General features: G+C 50.5%; 2 protein-coding genes and 1 long non-coding RNA gene across 3 annotated transcripts; 2 read left to right on the forward strand and 1 right to left on the reverse strand.

Moving 5' to 3' along the window:
• The first annotated feature begins 3,427 nt into the window (after positions 1–3,427).
• Positions 3,428–9,410, forward strand: ZNF132 (zinc finger protein 132). The gene is made up of 3 exons (XM_045532911.1): positions 3,428–3,797; positions 5,816–5,960; positions 7,194–9,410. The coding sequence occupies exons 1-3, from the start codon at positions 3,765–3,767 to the stop codon at positions 8,804–8,806; spliced, it is 1,791 nt and encodes a 596-aa protein (XP_045388867.1). The 5' UTR covers positions 3,428–3,764; the 3' UTR covers positions 8,807–9,410.
• Positions 9,411–9,967: 557 nt separating this feature from the next.
• LOC123624773 lies at positions 9,968–14,886 on the reverse strand. Its single transcript, XR_006730203.1, has 3 exons — positions 14,734–14,886; positions 11,694–11,808; positions 9,968–10,080 (listed from the first exon to the last, which is right to left on the reverse strand). It is a non-coding gene; the product is annotated as an uncharacterized LOC123624773 (long non-coding RNA).
• A 163-nt stretch (positions 14,887–15,049) lies between these two features.
• On the forward strand, positions 15,050–21,387 carry LOC123624772 (zinc finger protein 132-like). The gene is made up of 3 exons (XM_045532917.1): positions 15,050–15,385; positions 17,501–17,648; positions 19,339–21,387. Exons 1-3 carry the CDS (start codon positions 15,371–15,373, stop codon positions 21,183–21,185), a joined length of 2,010 nt encoding a protein of 669 aa, XP_045388873.1. The 5' UTR covers positions 15,050–15,370; the 3' UTR covers positions 21,186–21,387.
• Positions 21,388–24,070: the final 2,683 nt, after the last annotated feature.

The following is a 24,070-nucleotide window of genomic DNA, read 5'->3' on the forward strand; positions in this document are numbered from 1 at the left end:
GCTGAAGTCTGAGGAACCTTTACAGACACCTTACAGATTTGGATTTTATCCTGGGACCAGGAGGAACCAGGAAACCAGGGGTTACCTCTCTGGTCCCAGGGGCAGGCCAGGTCATTCAAGAAGCCACCAGACAAAAAGGCCAGTGTTTGGGAGACCCAGGTAAACTGCCCAACCAGACTGACCGCCAGGGGGTGCCGCTGCCATGCTTCTCACAGTCCCTAGAGCAGCTCAGGCCCAGGACTGCTGGGAAATCACCTAGCTTCTATATAGTTGGCAATGGATTGATCCTATTGAGGACTGAACTCTGACTTTTTTTCTTTTGCCCAAATTCTTTTATAAGAGGCCTGGTGAGTCATGCCTACCAACAATAAAATTTCACTAAATGGTTTTTTTGTTTTGTTTTGAGACAGAGTCTCACTCTGTCGCCCGAGCTAGAGTGCCATTGTGTCAGCCTAGTTCACAGCAACCTCAAATTCCTAGGTTCAAGCCATCCTCCTGCCTCAGCCTCCCAAGTTGCTGGGACTACAGGCACACACCACCACACCCAGCTAATTTTTTCTATTTTTAGTTATCTGGCTAATTTCTTTCTGTTTTTAGTAGAGACTGGATCTCGGTCTTGCTGAGGTTGGTCTCAAACTCCTGAGCTCAAGTGATCCTCCTGCCTCAGCCTCCCAGAGTGCGGGACCGAACCAGCCCCCCAACACGGACTTAACATTCCCCCCAAAAGCTCACCCCACCTTGTTATCCCGAACTGATCACCCTGCCCACATAACGCACCTTCGCCCCCCACCCCGTGCCTTAGCTCAGAACAAGGCAAACGACGCCTTCAGATATCCCTGCACGTAGGTTTTGCACAATGTTTATCGGCTAGTGTCTCAGGGATTTGACAGTAACGTTAGTATTCCCACATATGGCCGAGAAAAATAAAAAAAGCGCTGTCATCCTTAAAAATAAAAATAAAAATTCAAGTCCCCTGTATCGTAGATAAAGTACATTATCGTATTCTCTTGTTTTGGATCCTCCACTTTCTGCTTCCAAGCGCAGTAACAGTCCTAGTATTGCTTGAGCCCGGGCCTGAGGGTCTGCTTGTACGTTTTGCACTGACTTAGGGCTAGGACCGGGAATGGGGTAGGGGCGCATTCCTTCGGGAGCCCAGGCTTAAGCTCTCGAGGCCGTGTACCTGAGGCCATTCCTCCTCTACCTGCGCCTCAGGACAGTCTCCAGTTTCTGTACAATGGTATAGTGGCGCCCCTCGCCGTATGCCCCCGACCCGGAGAACAACGGTCCGCGTTGAACCAGGTGCGAACGTGCGCTGGACTTCTGCGCCTTTCCCGCCTCCCCCAGCGCTCCACCCTCGGTGTTGGCTGCAGCCCGCGAGCAGTTCGCATCAATCCCTCCCGGCTTTCACAAGATGTCCTTATTAGGACACGGCGGCTCCCTGTAGTCGCGGGGGGGAGCCATCCCTGTAATTCCCTCACTTTGTGGGGGTCTATGAGACCTCTAAGACTAGGATTTCGAAATGCTTGCAGGACAAGAACACACATCAAGACGGGGACAGGGGGCTGCGAGCGCGGCGGGGGTGGCCAGGTGGCTGTAGAGGCGGCCGGGTCCGCACGCCACCCCTCTGGCGCCGCAGTGGTTGCGCCCGGTGACGCGTAGTGCACATTCTTATGGCTATTATAAAAGCAGTGGCCGAGGTGGCTCATACTCAGCAGCCGCAGCGAGCAGCCAAGACGCCGAGACAGAGCCGCCGCCGGCGGCGTCGCTAGTGAGCAGTGACCGCGCTCCTACCCAGCTCTGCTCCACAGCTGCCTCCCGGCTCCGCTCCTCGGCCCCTCGCCCGCTTTGACTAACGGCGATCAGGATGTTCTCGGGCTTCAACGCCCACTACGAGGCGTCTTCCTCCCGCTGCGGCAGTGCTTCCCCGGCCGGGGACAGTCTCTCCTACTACCACTCACCGGCCGACTCCTTCTCTAGCATGGGCTCTGCCGTCGATGCAGTAATAACCTAATATCTAGAAGAAGCCTGAGTGGGGGGTGGACAGGAACTGACCCACCCTGGCCAAGGGAACCCATTGAATGTCTGCTGGCAGCTCAAGAGAAGCAGTCATGTCTGTACATGGCACCTGTGATGTGTTGGGGAGCCCTCAAATCACTCTATCCCAAACTCCCCCACCTCACATTGCCCGTGACTATATGAAGACAAAGACCCAGGTGATCATATCACCTCTGAGCATGGGGTATGGCTGGGGAGGCAGGGGATGGAAATGGGCCACTGCCAGCATGCAGAGGAGTAGGGTTCTCAGCTATGACCACAGAGGCTGTCTTAGAGGATGGACACATTGAAAGGGCAGGGGCAGGAACTCTGCCTGTTGTGGTCCAGGGGGCACAGCTGCCTCGAGCCCTTCTGGGAAAGACTGAGGGCTCTGCTGGAGAGAAGCTGAGGACTGGATTTCAGAGTTACCTCTGTGCCTGAGCTCACCTGCGGAGGGGGCCAGATGATCTGAGAGGGTATAGTGGTCTGAGAGGTTGAGGAACAGGTTCCTCATGCCAGGCATGTCTCAAGGTGGCCAACAGCTTGAGGCAAGGCCGTTTTCCAGTGCCTGACCAGGAAAACCAGATCCTGGTAGGGAGGGTCACCACTGTAAAGCCTACAGGGGCGGGGCAGGGCAGAACCATGCGGGGATGAAGACGATGATGATAGGAACAGCAAGGAAAATAGCTCTCGGATATTTAGCGCTAGGAGCTCAAACCCTGTACTATGCAGTTTTCATGTCACCTCTCATGAGGAAGGTTGTAATATTATCCAAAATTTTTCACTGGATTTTAATTACAGCTGATTCTGAGTGAGCATCAGAATCTCCAGGAGGACTTGTCAAACCACAGAGTGCTCAGGCCCACCTCAGAGACTCCGATTCCTAGGGGAAGGGGTGTGCAAGAACTTGCCGTCCTAGAAAGTTCCTCAGCGATGCTGACGCTGTTGGTCCAGGGACCGCTGAATTGGAAGTACCTTAATGTTACTGAATAAAGGCGCTGTGACAGGTGTTATCTTCATTTACATCCTCAGAGAAAAGAAGATGCTTCCCAGGAGCCCCGTCAGGGCCCGCAGCCCGGCGACCAGGACAGGGGTCACTTGCAGCGCAGCTCTGAGAAAGGACATCCAGGCGCGGCCCCTTTAAGAGGAAGTTAAGCCACGGCCCTGCCTTTGTTTGTCTCGCGACCGCATTTCCCAGTGCCCCTCGCGGTGTTGCCTTGCCGTTGCCATGGAGAATGGGAAGCGCACTTCTCCTGGGCCGGATGCAGGACAGAAACTACACGAACCAGAAGGAGCAGGAAGGTGGCGGTGGGGTCTGGACCAATTACAGCTCAGAAGAAGAGCTATTTCCTGCGTTTAACGCCGCTGGGGGCAGGACTTCCGGTGTTGCCATCGTGGGCATTCATTTTGCTCTTGACAGGTCGTCCCGTCTTGCCCTTGGGGACCGGAGCGCTGGGTCGGGCCCTTCCCAGACGCCTCCTCGGGACCACTCACTCGGGACAGTGAGGAGGATGGGGCCGACCAGCGAACCTTTGTACACGCCATGATCCCTGTTACGGGAGCCTCCTCTGCACTGGCCTTCAGCCAACGCGGCCCCGCGGAGGTGGCCCCTGCGCCTGGAGCGCATTTACACAGTGGGGACTGAGGCCTGGGGCTTGACGATCGGCCTGCGGTCTCCCCGCCCAGTGGACTGTGGGCGTTCCCGAGCCCGCAAGGCCCGCCCGGGTCCGATGGCGGTGGTGGCGCCGACGGCCCCGGCGCGGGTGAGTGTAGGGTGCCCGGCGGACCTCACTCGCTCCGACCCATCCTGTAGTCCCGAACACGAATAGGCGAGAGAGTGTCCCTGAACTCTTATCCTCCCCCTTCGCTCTTGTCCTTTGCATTTGGGAACCATAGGGCGACCGCAGGCCGAAGATCCTGAATCTCGGCCAGCGGTTATGTGGAGAGGTTCCGATTTCTGGAATCCAGTGGGATGAGGCACAGAAAGCTGTTTCAGGCATGGGCACCAAGATGTGCAAATGCTAGGAAGTGAAGTGGAGCTGAGAGTGATCAAGGAACCGCAGGGCTCCCTTATGTTTGGGAGGAACACAGAGCAGGTGAGCAGGAGTCAGGCCTAGAATCTGAGGGTGATGGTAGCCATGGAAGGTTTGGAGCAGAGTAGGGAGGTGTTTGACTCAGATGTTGGCAGGCTCCCTCTGGATACAGACGGGAGAACACATGGTCGAGGTGAGGGTGAGGGAGGAGTAAGGGAGGCTCATAAGGACCCTTAAATATATCAGGTGAATGATGATGGTGACTTGACCAGAGTAGTGAGTGTGGAGGTGGAAGAAATGGTTGGATTGGGGATGTGTTTTTTGACTTGGGCCAGCCAGATTTTGTGTTTGGAAGGTGAGAGAGAGAAGGGGAAGAGGCAGGGATGTCTCCATGGGTTTTGGCCTCAATAGCTAGAAGATGGAAGTGCCATCCACTGGTGGGGAAGTGAGTGGGTGGAGCAGGATTCGTGGAAGATCAGGTGGATTTTGGCCATGTTAAATGTGAAAGGTCCCATAGACTCCTGAGGACGGGTATCAATGGCAAGCCGGACACATGTCTCAGTTCTGCTGAGGGGTTCAAGTTGGAAATGTCCAGTCAGTGGCAGCCAGCCTATGAACTGAGGTGGAGTGCTGGTTTATATGTAGGAGGGGCTATCTCTAGGTCATGGTGATGGATGCTCCATGGAGGCAGCTGAGGACTAGGTGGTTGGCCTGGGAACCTGGGCAGGGGTAGTGGGCATCAGGAAGGGAGATAAAAGGCGGAGTAGCCTCAAGGGAAGGTGTATGTGGGTGAGGAGTGTCCAGAAGATGATTAAGCTTTCTGCCATCGAGGCTGGGGTGTATTGAGGTGGAGGTAGGATGACAGTGGGACCAGGGCTTGTGCTTATTCACCCCTCTACAGGCTCACTGGCTTTTCTTGCCTGTTCTTTGTGGGCACTGGGCTTTCAGTCAGACTGGCAGATTAGCTCAGTGGCAGATAGGATCAGCTGGGAGAGTTCTGGGCTTGGAGTAGGAGCTGGGCTTTGATCATGCAAAAAGAGGAAAGAGGTGTACTGTGGTTGGTCGGGGCTTAGCATGTGAAAAGGCAGAGAGGACTGGGGGTCCTGGAGATCCGTGTGTGGTTCTGGGTGTCTGAGGGCTAAAGACAGGAGCAGGGCCAGGTGGGGAAACCATAAAGGAAGGACTGGGCCCCACTACCACTGGCAGGTGGGACTTCTGTAGGTCTAGGGCAGGACGGGATCCTGATTGCCCTCACCAAGCCCCCAGGCTCTGGATGCCATTTGCAGAGGCATGTAGGAAGGTGGAGAGATGCTGGTTGTGTGGGCTGTGGGGTGCCCACAGGGTCTAAAGATGAGGGGGTTGTCCAAGGAGTGATGTGAATGTGCATAGGTATGAACCAGTGGGCCACAGTCTAAGGTAGAAGGGTGAGCCCCAGCTTAGTATTTCTGGGAGGCAGAATCTGGGGACTGAGGGCGTAGATGTCATATGGCTGCCCATCTGCCTATTGTTTGAGGTCAGACACAGTGCTTAGGGAGACATGAAGAGAGAGTGGCACCCGTGGGCACTGGGGCTTCAGGAGGAGGGTGACATGGCAGTGTGTTTGTGGAGGGTGTCTGCGTCATGCAGAAAGAGACTGTTTCCAGAGAGGTAGTGGGATGCAGGTCACAGTCCAAGGTTTAGATGGTTTCACCTGTAGGGTTTTTTTTTTCTTTCTGCTTTTCTGCTGTCCTTTGTTCTGATTGATTTAGCTGTGGCCATCGTGGCAGGGCCAGGTGACCTTCGAGGATGTAGCTGTGTATTTCTCCCAGGAGGACTGGGGGCTCCTTGATGAGGCTCAGAGGCGCCTGTACCATGAAGTTATGCTGGAGAACTTCGCACTTGTGGCTTCGCTGGGTAAGCGTCTGTCCTTTCTCTCTTCCCCAGGAGCAGCTGTTTTCGCACAGGTGGAGCATGGGTGCTGCTTATTCATCTGGATTAGCTGCTTTGTGTGCAGAGCTGGGCCACAGGCACTAACCTGCTCCTCTCCCTGAGGAGCCCTGACCCCTACTGTCCAAAACCTTCTGGGCGAGGGCTTAGGGTCGGTAGTATGGCTGCCTGAGTCTATCCAGGTTGATGGCACTGCTGTGCCCCGAGTTCTGCCCCGTTTTTCTATCAGACATTTCTAGGAGGCTGGTTGTGCCAGGGACTGCAGACACTGCCTGCTTATGGGGATCACTGAGCTGTTCCTCTGAGGTGCTCTTCAGAGGTCTATTTGGTAACACTAAGTTTTCTTTCTGGTTGCAAAGATGAGACAAGCTCCCTTTGGTCTGTCATGGGGTTGGTTGTCCTCAGCTATGGCCAACCACTCACCCGTCCTGACTTTCTCCCAGGACTTACATCCTCCAAGTCCCGTGTGGTTGCTCACCCGGAGCAGGGTAAAGAGCTCTGGGTGCCAGACAGGGTGGGTATGTTTCCGGTCACAAGACAAGCTGAGATGGAACCTTATCCTAGTGAGTGGGAGGTGGGGGCAAGGGTGACATTGGGGTTGGACTCACAATGTGCTGGGCATCTGTCTTGTATCTACTTGTGTATCATTGCTGAGGTCAATAACCATACCTTACTCCCACTTTTCCTTATGCATAATGGACACTCCACCTTCTTGACATTTCTACTCTGACTTCTGGCCTCTGGATGACAGATGATTGCACTGCTCTGACCTACATGTCTCCCTTTGTAGAGCTGTCCTGCCTTAACCTACACTCAGTGTATTATGAGAGGTGCATGTATCCTCACATAGATTGTAAGCACCAGATGCCCAGTTGCTCCTGGACTTCCCTGGGCTTGTGCACACCACTCTGTACCCATTTCTTAGCAGAAATCGCCTGGGTCTGCCTGTGTAAGGTCCTGCCGAATGTTGAGGTATGAGTTGCAGTCCCTGCCTCTTCTCCCAGCTGGAATCCCGCCCCAATGTTCTTATATGTGGTCAGGCCCCTTATTCTGTGGCCTACCCAGGCCCAGCATGCACCGTTATTCCTTCCTCACCCTGATGCTATTCCTGGATGCATGAGACATGCCCTTGTAAAGAGGGTGCCCCTTCCTAAAAAATCCCACATGTACTTCACCAGCATGTCTCTTCTCTGCTTTCAGATTGCTGGTGTGCAGTGGAGGAAGCCCCATCTGAGCAGGGTGTTTCTGTAGAAAGTGTGTTCTGGTTCAGGACCTCTGAGGCAGGGACTTCCACCCAGAAAGCCAACATCTGTGACATATGTCACACAGTCTTCAAAGATATTCTGCACCTGGCTGAGCACCGTGGAATAAACCCTGGACAGAAGCTGTATACCTTTGGGCCATGTGAGAGAGGCTTCTGGATCAGTGGGAACCAGCTCCACAAAGAACACAGTGCTGAGAAGCCCTTGATGTGCATGGAGGGTGAGAAGGGTATCCTGGAAGTCTGTGACCTCTTCCGGCACCAGGCCACCTCCAGTGGGTTTAAGCTACAGAACAGCACTGAGCACAGGGCAGCCTTCCCATCCAGCTCCAATCTCAGGCAGCAGCAGGGAGTCTTTGATGCACAGAAGCCCTTCAAGTGCAGCAAATGTGGGAAAACCTTCCTGAAGGCCTTTGCACTCCTCGACCACCTGCTAAATCAGGCTGAAGAGAGACACGTAAGGTGCCCCACAGGTGGAAATGCCCCCAAGGAGAATTCAACGCATGTTAATCATGAAGAATTTCACACTGGAGAAACATCCCATGTGTGTACGGGATGTGGAAAGGCCTTTAGCCATCAGTTTCAACTGAGGACACATCAGAAAGTTCACACTGAAAAACCACATCACAATTGCAGGGAATGTGGGAAAGTCTTCACCCGCAAACACTCACTTGTTCAGCACCAGAGAGTTCACACTGGAGAAAGGCCTTATGAGTGTCGTCAGTGTGGGAAGGCCTTCACTCGTAGCTTCCATGTTAGTCGGCATCAAAAAGTTCACAACACAGAAAGGCCTTATGAGTGTAGACAGTGCCGGAGAGTCTTTAGTTGTATCTCTAACTTTGTTGAGCACCAGAAAATACACACAGGAGAAAGGCCTTATGAGTGCAATGAATGTGGAAAAGCCTTCATTAACAACTCCCATCTTGCTCGACACCAAAAAGTTCATAACACAGAAAGGCCTTTTGAGTGTAGCCAATGTGGGAAAGCCTTCCGGCAAACCTCCAAACTTGTTCTGCATCAAAGGAGTCATACTGGAGAAAGACCTTATAAGTGTAACCAATGTGGGAAAGCCTTCAGTTGCCTCTCCAACCTCGTTCCACACCAGCGAATTCATACTGGAGAAAAGCCTTATGAATGCTCAGAATGTGGCAAAGCCTTCAGTCAAAGCTCTGCCCTCATTCAGCACCAGAAGGTTCACACTAGAGAAAGACCTTATGAATGCAGTGAATGTGGGAAAGCCTTCAGCTATAGCTCTAACCTTGTTAAGCACCGGAAAGTTCACACTGGAAAAAGGCCTTATGAATGCAGCCAGTGTGGGAAAGCCTTCAGTGAAAGCTCCATCCTCATTCAGCACCAGAGAGTTCATACTGGGGAAAAACCTTATGAGTGCAACAAATGTGGAAAAGTTTTTCGCTACAGTTCTAACCTTTCTAAGCACCAGAAAAGTCACACTAGAAAAGAGCCTTCTAAGTGCAGTGGACACGGGAACACGTTCAGCCAAAATCCCAGCCTCATTCAGCACCAGAAAGGTCACACAAGAGAAAGGCCTTAGGATTGTGAGTAATGTTGGAAAGCATTTAGCTGGGGCCTTCTTGTTCACCCAAAAAATTCACTTATGAGAAAACTTCTGTGAGAGGTTTTGGAAGGAAGCTATCAGTTGAAATTTGAAATTTGCACATCCCAGCACTCCTCCTGGGGGAGATTACCTGTGAGTGCCAGATTTGTGGGACACTTTCAGGAGCTATGTTACACTCTCTAACCTGTCTGGGCCCTTTGTCAGATAATGCCACTGCCAGATGCCATCTCACCTCTACCAGCTGGTAGGCCTCCACAGTGTGCACCCATCATACTCAGGGACAGACCTCTGTGGTCTCTCTCTCATTCCCTGGAGAGAAGTATGAGTGATGGGAGGCCATTGGGGTCACCTCATTTCCCATCTTTCCCCTGACCTGAATGGTTAAGGCTTTGCCCTGACCCAGTTCTCTCCAAGAGGATCTGGAGTCTGTTGAGGACTTCCAAAGAAGATTTTTCCTTCTTCTTGGTCCTTGTTGAGTCTACTGGTGACACCTATAATGGATTTATCTAGCCTCCAAATCATCCAACCCTGGAACCACCTACCTCCAGAGTGTGTGATAATAAAGGCCTTATTCAAGCCATCTTTTATTCTTGAGTTCTACATTGTGTGTGGGGAGAAACTGAAAAGAAAATTGGGTTCTAATGGTGCAGAGTGGTAAGGGCTTTTGTGAGAGGAGGTGCTGAGTTTGTGGAGCTCAGAGGGCACAGCACGATGGGAAGGAACAGCTATCAGCTCAGTTTAACCTTAGTTGCCTTGTGGTCCAAGGCCTCCTGAGACAGACTGAAGGTCTCTGTGGTCCAAATCATGTGTCTTAGATGCCAGAATGCCCTGTTAGGCCTAGAGCTTTCGAAATTGGGTATTTGGTGTAGCAATCTATAGTATATCCTGGGCAGCAGTGTTTGGGTCCTTCTAGTAATGTCCCACATTCCCCAGCAGTCTTGAGGGGCCTCTGTTTCCTGGCACCTGCCTATGAATAAAGCCCCTGAAGGAAGCATTCTTGATACCAGATCATTATCTCACATTGTATACCCTATATTCAGTAAGGAACCTATTTATTCAGTTATTTAGCCAGTGCCATTAGAGCAACCACTGTGTGCTGGGGACTGCACTAGTACAGCAGTGAACAATATACATAGGTACTCTGTCATTCTAATTCATTGAAAATTTTAAAAAAGAAATCACAAATATAAACTGGAAACCTTCTGCTTTCAGCAAAGATGGAGTATCAGGGATCAGACTTAACTTTCCACCTGGAACAATGAAACAACCAGACACAATATAAGAGATATTGGTTTTCAGACACTGGACAGCAGCATAAACCAGTGACCCCTAAGACAAGACAAACACAAGGGGTGAGCTCTGTCACTGTCTCCAGCTCTCTGACTACCTGGAAAGAGTTTGCAGTTCACAGTGAAGGAAGGGAAATGTGGTACAATCTAGAGATGTTTTTGACTAGGGGAAACTGTCCTCGTTGTCCAGGGAGGCCAAAGCAGGGAGAACTCACAAGATGAGAACTGGAGAGGAGAGAGCTGCATGGAGAACTCTAGAAAATGGCAGAGTCCCCTTTGATTCTCCATCTGAAGACTGATCAGCAAATGCACGTAAGCAACTACCTGAGGCTGGGGAAAGAACCACCCAAATGGAGCAGACGGAACAAGCCCCAGAGCATAAACAGGATTGGCTATAGTTCATTTTCCCACCAGCCAAGGAAGAAAAGCTCGTAGTCTGCAGGGTCAGGTATTTAGATGAGTAGTGCCTCACAGTGAGGAAAATTAGCCATAGATTAAAAGCTGCTCCAGTCCCACTTAACAAACTTTGAAAGCAAACCTTGAATTGATCTAATAGCAACAATCATAAATTGATTTTTTTTTTCTTTTGAGACAGAGTTTCACTCCGTTGCCCTGAGTAGAGTGCCATGGCATCAGCCGAGCTTACAGCAACCTCAGACTCCTGGGCTCAAGCAATCCTTCTGCCTCAGCCTCCCAAGTAGCTGGGACTACATGGATATGCCACCATCCCCGGTTAATTTTTTCTCTATATATTTTTAGCTGTCCATATAATTTCTTTCTATTTTTAGTAGAGACGGGGGTCTCGCTCTTGCTCAGGCTGGTCTCGAACTCCTGAGCTCAAACAATCCGCCCACGTCGGCCTCCCAGAGTGCTAGGATTACAGGGGTGAGCCACCTCGCCCGGCCCATAAATTGAAATTTTAAAATAAATATGCCCTTTAAAGTAGCATGAAAATATATGGAAGGCTCAGTTGGGAGGATCACTTGAGCTAAGAAGTTCAAGACCAGCCTGAGCAAGAGCGAGACCCCATCTTCACTAAAAATAGAAAAATTAGCCAGGCATGGTGGTGCATGCCTGTAGTCCCAGCTACAAAAACATGAATACTTAGGATTATGTTTGACTTATAGTTTGCAGGACCAGTACACTGGGAGCTACAGACATTGCTCAGAGTGTGCAGTGAGGAAAGTCCAGGCCATCAACACCTGTGCCCACACTCCTCAGAGGGAATAAGACAGTCTCATGGAAGAACAGGTTTTCAAGAACTATTTAAAGATACACATTAGCTCAGGACACATCAAGGGAAGGCCATGGGTAGGAAACCTGGCTATAAGAGGGAAGAAGGGGAAAGGGTGACACTTAGAAGACCAGTAGTAGGCTGGCCAGTCAGAAGACAGGAGTTAGGCGAAAGCAAGAGTCAGGGGAAAGCAGGATGGAGTGTCAGAAGAGGGTCAGGAAGACAAAAAAAGAGGCATGGCCATTCATCTTGGTGCCAGGACAACAGAGAGAACAGGTCAGGTACCAGGTGAGCCACTAGCCCACTTCCAATCGCCCTGCCACATCTTTCTTCCACTCACCAGGACTGGTCCTCCATGGGGCCTTTCTGGCCATGGCCTGACTGGAGCCACCCTGTCTACCAGCCAGGTCTTCTAATTTGTTGGGGACCATATTTGGTGGTGGAGGCAGTGATTCCTGTGGAGAATCAGGTGGTTTGTGAGAGTGAGACCCAGGTCAAGGTGATCTACCCCATGACAAAGCACAACAGGTAAATATCACCTGTGTAGTTGTATATCTGGGAAGAACTGAATCTCACAAAATGTATGCTCAGGAAATTCTCACTAAGAAAGCTCAGTGGCCCCACAATCAATGGTCATGTCACTGCCTATGATGCTGGCATGTCTACTGGCAAGGGACAGCTGACAGAAAACTTCTACTAGAGTGAGGGGGTGGGCAGAGAGTACAGAAAAGCCATAGATCCTGACAGGGTCATCTAGTCAGGAAATGACCCGGCTATATGTGATATGCTACACAGGTTGTGAGAATTCTGGCACTGGACCATGGTTGTCAAGGTTCCAGGGCAGAAGGTGTGGGAGTGGTTTAGCAGCAGCCAGAGAAGGGGGTAGCAGGACACAGGCAAATGCCAGGGCTAGCAGCACTCCCCACAGGGAACATGGGAAAGGCAGAGGAAAACATAGATGTCAGGTATCAGAGAATGAGGGGACACAGTAGACCGACCAAGTGAGGACAACAGTATAAAGGTCTCCAGCATCATGTCACTGTATAAGCCCCAGTAGGCCAAAGGAGCCACACTTTTTCCTGAAAGAGGTATTGGTCTTGTCCTCAAAGATCACTGAACCCTGCAACACCAGGCTGGTGGGCAGATGAATGTGACCTTAGCACTGGGCATGTGACCCAGTCCCTGCTCTGCGAGCCACCTCCCATTCATGTTTCCTGGCCCTTGCCCTTAACACACTTGCTCACTCTCATATCTGACAACATGGGCTCTCCCCCTGGATGTGTACCCTCCCCAGGCTCATGGGCCTTTGGAGAGTACTTCCCTCATTTTTCTGAATCCATCTCTTCCACCTAGCCACTGGTCCTTAGTTTCAACACCTCACACTCACCTCAGGGCCCATCTGTAACCACAACCTAAGATTCTCCTTCCCAAATCCCAGCCTCAGGGCCTTCCTTGGTCCAGGCCACCAGCACAATGGAGTCTGGACATCCTGAGGCCACAGCAGGACTCCCTGTGAGTGCAGGGGCCCATGTGACAACTCCACTCAGAAGTCTCCAGACAATTCAGACTCTAAACCTACGAAATTCAACTACTAATCTTGCTTGAAACATCCTTTCCTCTCAACCTCCAATCTCAATAGGTGGCATCTTCATTCTTCCTAAACACTTGGGACGGTCCTTCACCCCTACTCAAGCTCACTCCCGTTATCTGATGTAATAGGAAATTCCATCAGCTCTATCTTGAAAATCTATGGGGAATCAGACCACTCCTTCCACCTCTCCTGCTTCCATTCAAGACAAGCTACCATCATAACTGCCCAGAACATTGCAGTAGCCTCTTCATGAGTCTCCATGCTTCCAGCCCCGCCACAACCTCCTCCTCCACCAGTGTGTTCATTCAGCAGCCACTGGAATACTTTCAAAATCCTAACTCAGACCATGTCTATCCTCTTCTGTTCAAAACCTTTCATGGCTCCCAGCACCATTGTAACCGGCTTCATAACAAGATGTTTTCTCAATATTTTTTTTAGTTCCCTCATATTTCAAATGAGTTTTCAGTGTTCATACTGTGGCTAGGGCTGGCTGCTCTAAGCGATTTTGACAGTGAGTTTTATCTCAGCCCTGGTAGCTTAGCAGCTGCAGTCTCAAAATAGGTAGAAAATAGAGAGCTCTCAGTAAGATTTGCTGACCAGAACTTTGTAACTTTCTGTTGCACTGATGATTCTCTTTTGAGTTTCTTTCCCAGAAACAGTGCAACCTTTTTGCAGCCGCGAGATAACTACAAAGCCTCACACCACCTGTTTGTCAGAGGAAGACAAGATAAGCCCTACTCCACCACAAATCATGCCCAATGAACCACTGGGCCTCCACACAAGGCTGAAAGAATGACCAATATTAACCCCTAGCTCATTATGATACTAAAATCCCGCCCTGGGAGGGATTTATCCGCCATTTTTTGATCAAGATTCCTTACTGCGCTTGCATGCCCTGCACTCCACCCCAAACGCACAATAATGCTCACTCCCCTCATCCATTATTCATTTCACCTCCAAAATAACCACCACCCCCCCGTTGGTCTGAGAGGTGGACTTGAGGCAGTTCATACCTCCCCCTCCCAGCAGACTCGTCTCCTGCAATAAATCATTTCTTCCCTGACAATCCTAGTTATTTCAGTAATTGGCTTTCTGCGCTGCGAGCAACACTGAATCCCACTTGTGGGTTCGTTAACACCATTAACCGGTCATTAGAGGCAGGACTCCCCTCATGCTCTCGGTTCCCTGGAGACACGAGAGCTCAGATCAGTCTCACGTCCAAGTCTTTGCATATACGGATCCTCTGCCTGAACCCTCCACGTCTCAGCATACTGGATTCTGGAATGGTGACGTCCACTTGCGAACCCTCCATTGTTCTGTGGGGCTGCAGGGGGTCCCGGGCAGGTGGCTTCTCAGGCGAGGGCTTAGGACACTAGTGCTTGAGGTCCAGCCGAGTGGGGGCCAGGACACCCTCCCTCACCTAGGTCTTGTCGACTGGCTCATGTACCATGCTCACGTGAGTCCCGCCACATGCTGGGTTATGATCTCGGAGGGGACAGCTGTTTTTGGCCTCTGTCTCCCGCTCTGTAAAGCGGACACAACGCCAAGGGCAACGACTCCGGGGGCCGCGGGCACAGATGGGCTTTGGCGGAGGCCCCGGCGGACACCCCAGCGCGACGCAGCCCGAAAGCCCCACGGGGCCTCCCCTCTGTGGCCAGGGACGCCGAGGCTCGGGGAGGGACGTTCGCGCACAGATCACAGAGGCGAAATTTCCGGTTTCCGCGGCCCCGGGGAGCCTCCCGGACGCCACCCCTCGCCCAGCTACACGGTCCCTCCGTCAGGGGCGTACCTAACCGCGAGACGCCGGAGTACGGCTCCTGGCCCGGCGTGCTGGCCAGCCCCAAGTCCCTTCTCCCGGACTCTGGCGGCCGGCCTGGTGTAACGCAGCGCGCTCTGTGGGAGCTGCGACGCGAGAAGCGCCTTCGCTCATCACCTTGGCAACGACGAAGCCGCGCCGAGAGGGGCTCAGGGAAAGAGCGTCACAGTCGAGGGCGGGCCCGAGCCAATGAAGGGGCCGCTCGACCGGCGGCGGTGGATGGGGGACTTCCGGCGACGACATTGTCGTCGCGTTTTCCTGCTGCAGGAGGGGAGGGGGCGGGGCCGTCACCGTCCTGTCGCTTGCGCGGTGACCCCTGGCTGGTGGATCCGCCTCTCTGGCCTTGGTTTTCCCGAATGTGGAACCAGCAACGCGCATCTCCGGGCCTCTGCACCTACCCTTCGTCCGCACTGTGCCCGGAGGCGGCTCCCTGGTCCTCAGGCGCGTTTTCTAGCCGGGAAGACAGAGGCCCTGCGTGCGACCCGCAGCCCGCGTTCCCGCCGCCCATTGTAGGTGTGGGGCTTCGGCTGTGCCCGCGAGGCTCGCCCCGGCTCGGCCTCTCACGGCCCCGCCCAGCCCTCGAGCTCCGGTGGGGCCGGCAGCGTCGCTGATGGACCCGGTGCAGGTAAGCGCAGGATGCCCGAGCTTCACCCACTGGGAGCCCGGCCCCTATGATCCTGGAGCCCCGAAATAGCGGGTGGTGGTGTCTTGGGACCCAGCACCCTGAATCCAGGCCGGGGGTTATATAGAGGAATTCCCATCTCTGGAATACTGTGGAATGAGGTCCAGAAGACTGTCCTAGGCACGGGGATCAGCATGTGTAAATTGGTTGGATGTGATGAAATGAAAGTCTTCAGGGGACTGCAAGTCTCCATTTAGTCTGGTGGAAACAGAGAGCAGGGAGAGCGGAGTTAGGCCTGGAAGGGCAGGCTGAGGAGCTGGGCCTCAATTCTGACGCTGGTAGGAGCCATGGAAGGTTTGCAGCAGAGGAAGAAGGTGCTCTGACTCCGGTCTTAACAGGCCCCCTGTGGATGCCTAGTGGAGAACAGACTTGGGGGATGGTGAGGGCAGAGACAGGAAGACCAGCGAGGGTGTGACTGCAGTAGTCCAGGTGTGTGCTTTTGGTGGCTGGACAGAGGGGTGCCTTCGAAGGTAGAAGTGGTAACTACCGAATCAAGTTGAGACATTGATTACCTGATGTGTGGCAGTAAGAGAAAGTGAGATGTCAAAGTTGATCCTAGATTATGTGGAAGTTGGTGTGAGGAGTAGATTTGAGGAGGAAAATAAAGACTTGGGTTTTGGCCATGTTGTATTTGAAATGTCCCAGAGACTGCCAAATGGAGGTGCCAAGTGGGCCACTAAACATGCGATTATGGAGTTATGCCAAGTCCAGGCTGGAGACCTCCAAGGGGTGGAGGCTTGTGTGTGGACACTGCACACAGCTGTGGGGTGGCTTTAGGATGGTGACCAAGCCTCCTGAACAGAAAGTAGACTTAGGATAAAAATGAAGTATAGGCTGGGCACAGTGGCTCATGCCTGTAAACCCAGCACTTTGGGAGCCTGAGGCAGGAGGATTGCTTGAGGCCAGGAGTTCAAGACCAGCCTGTGCAACACAGCCAGACCCTTTCTCTACAAAAATTTAAAAATTATCTGGGTGTGGTGGTGTGTGCCTGTAGTCCTTGCTACTGGGGAGGCTAAAGCTGGAGGCTCCCTTGAGCCCAGGAATTTGAGACTGCAGTGAGCTATGATTGCACCACAGTGCTCCAGCCTGAGTGACAGAGTGAGACCCTGTCTCTTTAAAAAAAAAAGAACGAAAGAAAAAAGAAGATGTATAGAAGTGACAGGTAGGATGAGTGGATGCTTGAGGTTAGGTTGATTCACCCTCTACAGCTCACCAGGTGTTTGTGGCCATCTTTCTTAGGGCCTAGGCATTTTGTCAGGCTGGTAGAATAGTAGGATCATAAAGGGTCAGCCCAAGCTGAGTAGGGGCCAATGGGTCTGGGATTTGGGTGTTAGAAAGAGTGAGGACAGTTATGACTGGTGAGAGGACAGCATATACAAAGACAGAGGTAGAAGAGGGCAGAGATATTTGAGATCTGCTTATAGTTCTGGGCAGGTGATTGTTGAAGCAACAGGGCAAACCAGGCAGATTGACTTGAGGGACAATGGCAGCCCCTGGCAGTGGGGTTTTGGAGATCTATGGCAGGCCTGGGCCAGGAGTGGATCCTCGTTGCCATTGTCATGTATGTGCATAGTAGGATATAGGGATGCTAGGGAGATGCCTATGGTGTGAACAGGGAGAGGGTGATTGTGTTGGTGGAGACTGGAGGAGATACAAGGACAGTACAATCTGAAGAGTGATACGGACAGGGTGAGGAAATGTGAACTGATGGACCTAGGAGCTGGGTCCTGTAGGCTTAAGGAAAAAGGAGAACCCAGATTTTCTTATGTTTGGGAGGTGTGAGCTGGGAGACACAGGGGAACTGGCCAGCAGGAGGGAGGGGGCAGTGTCTACCTGCCCACCTGCATGTTGTTCCTCTGGGTTGGATTGGCCTGGATATAGTAACCAGTGGGACTATGAGGATAGAGTGGTACCAGGGCTTGTTTTCTTAGGTGGGGCCTGGGAGAAAGATAAGCTAAGGGTAGGTGAGGGGTAGACTGAGAGGATCGTGAGAAGAGATGTCAGTAGTAGATGTGGCAGGACTCTGAGTCACTTGACCATTTTTTGTTTGTTTTTTAGCCTGCCTTTTGGCCCCCTGGCTCAGCTGTGACCTTTGAAGATGTGGCTGTATATTTCTCCCAGGATGAGTGGGGGCTCCTTGATTCAGCCCAGAAGCACCTGTACCACAAAGTGATGCTGGAGAACTTTGAGCTCGTGACCTCACTTGGTAAGGCCCCTATTCCCTGCCCCAGTGTGGTGGTGGCCAGCTTCTGCCCTATGCCTTTTCCCCATAGAAAATTCTGTTCACCCCAAAGCCAGATCATGGATAGTGCTTCCTTCCCAGGTTTCCTCTTGTAGGTACTGTGGGTGCCAGGACTCTGCTGTGTGTACTTCCCCTGTCTCTCCCTGAGCAGCCTCATGAGCATTCCTAATAGCTATTGCCCAGGAGCCATGTGGGGGCAGAGCTTAGGGATCCAGCATCTCCAGTCTGCCTAATGAATCCCATTAAGCTTGACCAATCCCTGGCGGAGTCATCCAGTATGAGGCTATGCCCAAGTTCTGCTCCTTTACTCCATGAGACATTTTTTAAAAACAGCTTAATTGAGATAAACCATAAAATTCACCTTTTAAAGTGTACAATTCAGTGGTTTTTAATATATTTTAACATTGTATAACCATCACTATAATCTAATCTTAGAATGTTTTCATCACCTAAAGAGAAACTTTGTGTCCATTAGCAGTCACTCCTCATCTTCCCTTATTCCTTCCCTCCAGTTCTAGACAAACACAAATCTACTTTCTAACTATATAGATTTACCTATTCTGGACATTTTTTATAAATGGAATCATACCATATATGTTTTTCTATGACTAGCTTCACTTAGCATGTTTTCGAGGTTCATCAATGTTGTAGCATGTATCAGTATTTCATTCCTTTTTATAGCCAAATAATATTCCATTGTATAGATACACCACAGTTTGTTTATCCATTCATCCATTGATGGGCATTTGGCTTGTTTCTACTTTTTAGCTGTTATAAAAAATGCTGCTATTGAAGCTGGGCATGGTGGTTTGTGCCTATAATCCCAGCTACTCAGGAAGCTGAGACTAGAGGATCTCTTGAGCCTATAAATTGGAGACGAGCCTGGTACAAAAGATATAAAAATTAGCCGAGTGTGATGGCAGATGAGTGTAGTCTTAGCTACTCGGGAGGCTAAGGTAGAAAGATTGCCTGAGCCCAGAAGTTTGAGGTTGCAGTGAGCTATGATCATGCCACTGTAGTCTAGCCTGGGCCATAGAGTGAAACCCTGTCTCTGGGGGGAAAAAAAAAAAAACAGATAAATTTTTTTTAATTTTAAATGCTACCGTGAACATTCCTGTACAAGTTGCTGTGTGGATATGTTTTCAGTTCTCTTGTGTAGCTATGTAGGAGCAGAATTACCAAACTGTTCCAAATTGGCTGCACCATTTTACATTCCCAATTGTAGTGTATAAATGTTCCCGTTTTTCTACTTCACCGTCAAAATTTGTTTTTATTGTAGCTATCCTAGTGGGTGTAAAGTGGTATTTCATTGTGGTTTTCATTCGCATACTCCTAATGACTAATGAATGATATTGAACATCTTTTTATGTGCTTATTGGCCATCTGTATGTATCTTTTTTGGAGAAATGTCTATTCAGGTCCCATGACCCATTTCTGTTTCTGTGCCGCTGGTGAGGTCTCCCTTATTCTGTGGCTTGGCTGGGCCCTGTGCTGCATAGTGGGCCCTCCTTCACCTTGATTCCTACCCCCTTGCACTGTCAACAATCCTTTGGACCTATTCCTGGGTGTGAATTCCTGGGTGACACATTTCTAATAAAGTCACCCTTTCCCACCAAGTGGTATACTCAGTTAACTGGCATTTCTCTGCTTTCAGGTTATTGGCATGGAGTGGAGGGTGAGGAGGCCCATCCCAAGCGGAATGTTTCTATAGAAAGGGTGTCACAGGTCAGGATCCCCAACGCAGATCCTTCCACCCACAAGGATAACTCCTGTGACATGTGTGGGCCATTCTTGAAAGACATTTTGCACCTAGCTGAGCATCAGAGAGTACACCCTGAGGAGAAACCCTACACATGTGAAGCATGTGGGAGAGATTTTTGGTTCAATGCAAACCTTCACCAGGACCAGAAGGAGCTCAGCGGAGAGAAGCCCTTCAAATGGTACAAGGACAGGGATTTGTTTGTGAAGAGCTCTAATGTCCACCTGTCAGAGAAGCCCTTTGCTTGCAGGGAAGGTAGGAAGGCCATCCTGGACAGCCATGATCTCCAGCATCAGGCCATTGACAGCAGGAGGAAGCCATATTTCAATTTTGGACAGCTCCCAGAAATCCATACCACACAGAAACTCTTCCATGGCAACAACTGTGGAAAAGCCTTTCTAAAGACCTCCACCCTCCTCAACCACCTGAGAACTCATTCTGGTGAGAAATCAACCTTTGTTAATCAAATATTGCACACTGGAGAAATATCTCATGTGTGTAAGGAGTGTGGGAAGGCCTTTAGTCACCTGTCTAAACTGAGGAAGCACCAGAATTTTCACACTGGAGTAAAATATTATGAGTGCAATGAATGTGGGAAAACATTCAGCCACAAACTCACACTTGTTAATCATCAGAGAGTTCACACAGGAGAAAGACCTTATGAGTGTAGTGACTGTGGGAAAGCCTTCAATAACAGGTCACACCTCACTCGGCATGAGAAAGTTCACACTGGAGAAAGGCCTTTTGAGTGCCTCAAATGTGGAAGAGCCTTCAGCGAAAGCTCCAATTTCCTTCGGCACCAGAAAGTTCATACCCAAGTAAGACCTTATGAGTGCAATCAATGTGGTAAATCTTTCAGCCGAAGCTCTGCTCTCATTCAGCACTGGAGAGTTCACACTGGAGAAAGACCTTATGAGTGCAGTGAGTGTGGAAGAGCTTTTAACAATAACTCCAACCTTGCTCAGCACCAGAAAGTTCACACTGGAGAACGTCCTTTTGAGTGCAGTGAATGTGGAAGAGACTTCAGCCAAAGCTCCCACCTCCTGCGACATCAGAAAGTTCACACTGGAGAACGGCCCTTTGAATGCAGTGAATGTGGTAAAGCCTTCAGCAATACCTCTACCCTCATTCAGCACCAGAAAGTACATACTGGGCAAAGGCCTTATGAGTGCAGTGAATGTAAAAAGGCCTTCAGCCGCAGCTCCAGCCTAATTCAGCACTGGAGAATTCACACTGGAGAAAGGCCTTATGAGTGCAATGAGTGCGGGAAAGCCTTTGCTCACAGCTCTAGTCTCATTGAGCACTGGAGAGTTCACACAAAAGAAAGGCCTTATGAGTGCAATGAATGTGGGAAATTCTTTAGCCAAAACTCCATTCTCATTAAACATCAGAAAGTTCACACTGGAGAAAGACCTTATAAGTGCAGTGAATGTGGGAAATTCTTTAGCCGGAAGTCCAGCCTCATTTATCACTGGAGAGTTCACACTGGAGAAAGGCCTTATGAATGCAGTGAATGCAGGAGAACCTTCAGCAATAACTCCCACCTGGTTCGTCATCAGAGAGTTCACACACAAGAAAGGCCCTATGAGTGCAGCCAGTGTGGGAAAGCTTTTAGTGAAAGATCCACACTTGTTCGACACCAGAGAGTTCACAACAAAGAAAGGACTTATGAGTGTAGCCAGTGTGGGAAAATCTTCAGCCGACTTTGTAACCTTGCTCAGCATAAAAGGATTCATTCCTAAGTGGATCTTTATGGAAGCAGACTTTGTGAGAAAATTTTCAGCCAAGTCAAACTTCATGCAGCAGAATCCCCACCCCAAAGAAATTACCTATATGTACCACTAATGTGGAAAAGCCTTTAGAAGCTACTCTGTCCTTTCTGATTAGCCCAGGAACCTTGGCAGAGCCATCTCACCCTAGAACATAAAGCAGAATCCATACCTACTTTCTATCCTGCCTGGATCCAAATATTTGCAGCATTCCTCTCCTCATGCATGGGGAAAACAGCTCCCTCTGTCTCCTTTCCCCTTTCTTGGAGGGAAATTAGGATTGTCCTCAGCCCACTGGTATGTCTTAATTCCCATTGCCTCTGAGAGGTTTCATCAGTGAACTGACCCCGTGCTGGTCAAGAGACCTTGAGGGGAATTCAGTTCAAGCTTCCCAGGAAGATGCACATGCATTATGGGATGTAATAAAGTCTGCATATAACCCCTATAATATGTCCAGTGAGCCCACAAAGTACCCTCCACCTACCTTGTCTGCTCTATGCTGTGTGATATCAATGAACTTATTGATCAAGTCACCTTTAATCCTAGGGGTTCTATTGGAGTAGGTTGAGGAAAGGAATGGGTATAGTGGAGAATGGCTTTGTGGCACACAGGAATTGCCCCAGGGCATAGTAAGAGGGTAGGGAGCCTCTGTCTTTTTATGTCCTACTTTGGATTGCTGTGTGAAGGACTGTGAAAGACTGAAAGGCTATACAGTGAACATAGGGGCCTATGTTTCAGAGTTACCTGAGGACTCAGAGCTTACCCTGAGGAAAAAGGAATTAGTCTACAACACTAATATGGTCTGTTGGATCAGAAGGCAGTTCCCCTCTAGGAGGCCAAGGTGGGAGGATGGCTTGGGGTCAGGAGTTTGAGACCAGCCTGAGCAAGAGCGAGACCCCATCTCTACTAAAAATAGAAAGAAATTAGCTGGACAACCAAAAAATATATAGAAAAAATTAGCCAGGCATGGTGGTGCATGCCTGTAGTCCCAGCTACTCGGGAGGCTGATTCCCCAGGAGAAGTCTGGGTTTCTCCAGCTGTCTGAGAGGAACTGTCTTCTGGTTCCTAATAAGTAGATAATGAGCCTGGGAGGCTGTTAGGGAAGGTGACCAAGGCAGAGACCTAGAAGGGCCCAGTGGGAACTATATGTGGATAGAGAAACACTAGGTGTGAGGAAATAAATACAAAGTTAGGGGGATTGGTAAACTATAGGGCATGTGCCATCCTGGACAAAGGAGCAGTCATAGCTCCCTGTCAGCTGTGGCTATACAGGTGTGTAGAGCAACTCGAGAGCTGCAGACCTGTGTGCCTCCCATGCCTGAGGTCATACTTAAAGCAAATGCAGTTTTGTGTGCATTCACCTCACATCTCTTGAACCATATCTTGGCGTCCATCACCCCCTAGGCAGAAACTCAGGACTGAGAAGTGATATCCAGTAGTCCAGGGAAGTGGTTTTTGTAACCTGGCCAGGGTTTCTGGTCACTAACACACACTGCCTTCATGGCTTTGCAGTCCTGCTGCCCAACAGAGGAGTGGACACAAGGGGATGAGTGGTATTTAACACAGCTGACAGATCTAGTATTTAAGAAGGAGCTTGAGATCCAGAATCTTGTAGAATCTGGTGTTTGGCACCTATTACAAAAAAAAAAAAAAAAAAAAATTACCATGTAAGTTCAGCACAATCCACATGTGAACTGTTGCTGTTTCTTTATCTGACTCCCCCTCAGCCCCCAGACAGGGGAGTACTCCTCACGGAGAACTGGCTGGGATATTAACAGGAGTCCCTATAAAAAAGGGACCTGGCCAGGCATGGTGGAGAACACCTGTAGTCCCAGCTACTCGGGAGGCTGGGGTGAGAGGCTTGCTCAAGTCCAGCCTGGGCAACATAGCAAGACCCATCACTTAACAAAGAAGAAAGGAGGGGCCTGGGCTCACATCACTGACTATGGCATCAATAGCTACTGTTGCTGCCACTTCTGTCCCAGGTGTCTCTCTTCTCTCCATAGTTCAGCAGGCTTACTAGTGGGGTACATGGCAGGACCAGTATTCCATCACTGGTCGTTCCTCACCCTGACCATGGCACCCTTGGCCTGCCAAAGATCCTATGAGCTCTCCTGGCTGAACATTAGGCATCATATCCCTGGTAGAACCCCCACACATAGGAGTGTATCAAACCTTCACCACCAACAGGACCGTTACTGGTGGAGACAGCCTTTGCAGATGTGGCATGGTGCAGAAGCTCATTTGTAAAGAGCACTTTTCTATTCATGCACAGCAGAGTTCACAAGTGAGAGGACCCCATCTAGGGCCAGGCATTTGTAAAGGCCTTCAGGGGTAACTATGCTCTTCTGGCATTGGAATACCCAGAGCAGTGAGAAGCCCAAAGGAGAATGACACGTGGACAGTCCTTTCCTTCTCCATCACCAGAGTACTCATGGCACAGGGAAGTGTCAAAGAAGAGCTAAGTGGGAAGACGGTCCCACACAGCTCCAGTCTCAGACAACTCCAGGCAGGCCATACCCGACAGAAGCCCTTCAAGAGCAGTGGCTGCAGAAAGGCCCTCATGAAGACTTTTGCCTTCTTCAACCACCTCAGAACCCACACTGAAGAGAGGCGCTTTAAACACTCAGGAAGATATCAACCCTAACAATAACCAAAAAATTCACAGTAGAGAAACATCCCATGCATGTAAGCAATGTAGGAAGCTCTTCAGTTACTTCTCCCATGTAAGAAAGCAATAGAAAGTTCCTATGGGAGGCTGGGGGCAGTGGCTCATGCCTGTAATCCTAGCACTCTGGGAGGCCGAGGCAGGAGGATCACTCGAGGTCAGGAGTTCGAGACCAGCCTGAGCAAGAGCG

This window comes from Lemur catta, chromosome 19 (genome assembly GCF_020740605.2).
Source record: "Lemur catta isolate mLemCat1 chromosome 19, mLemCat1.pri, whole genome shotgun sequence".
NCBI lineage: Eukaryota > Metazoa > Chordata > Mammalia > Primates > Lemuridae > Lemur > Lemur catta.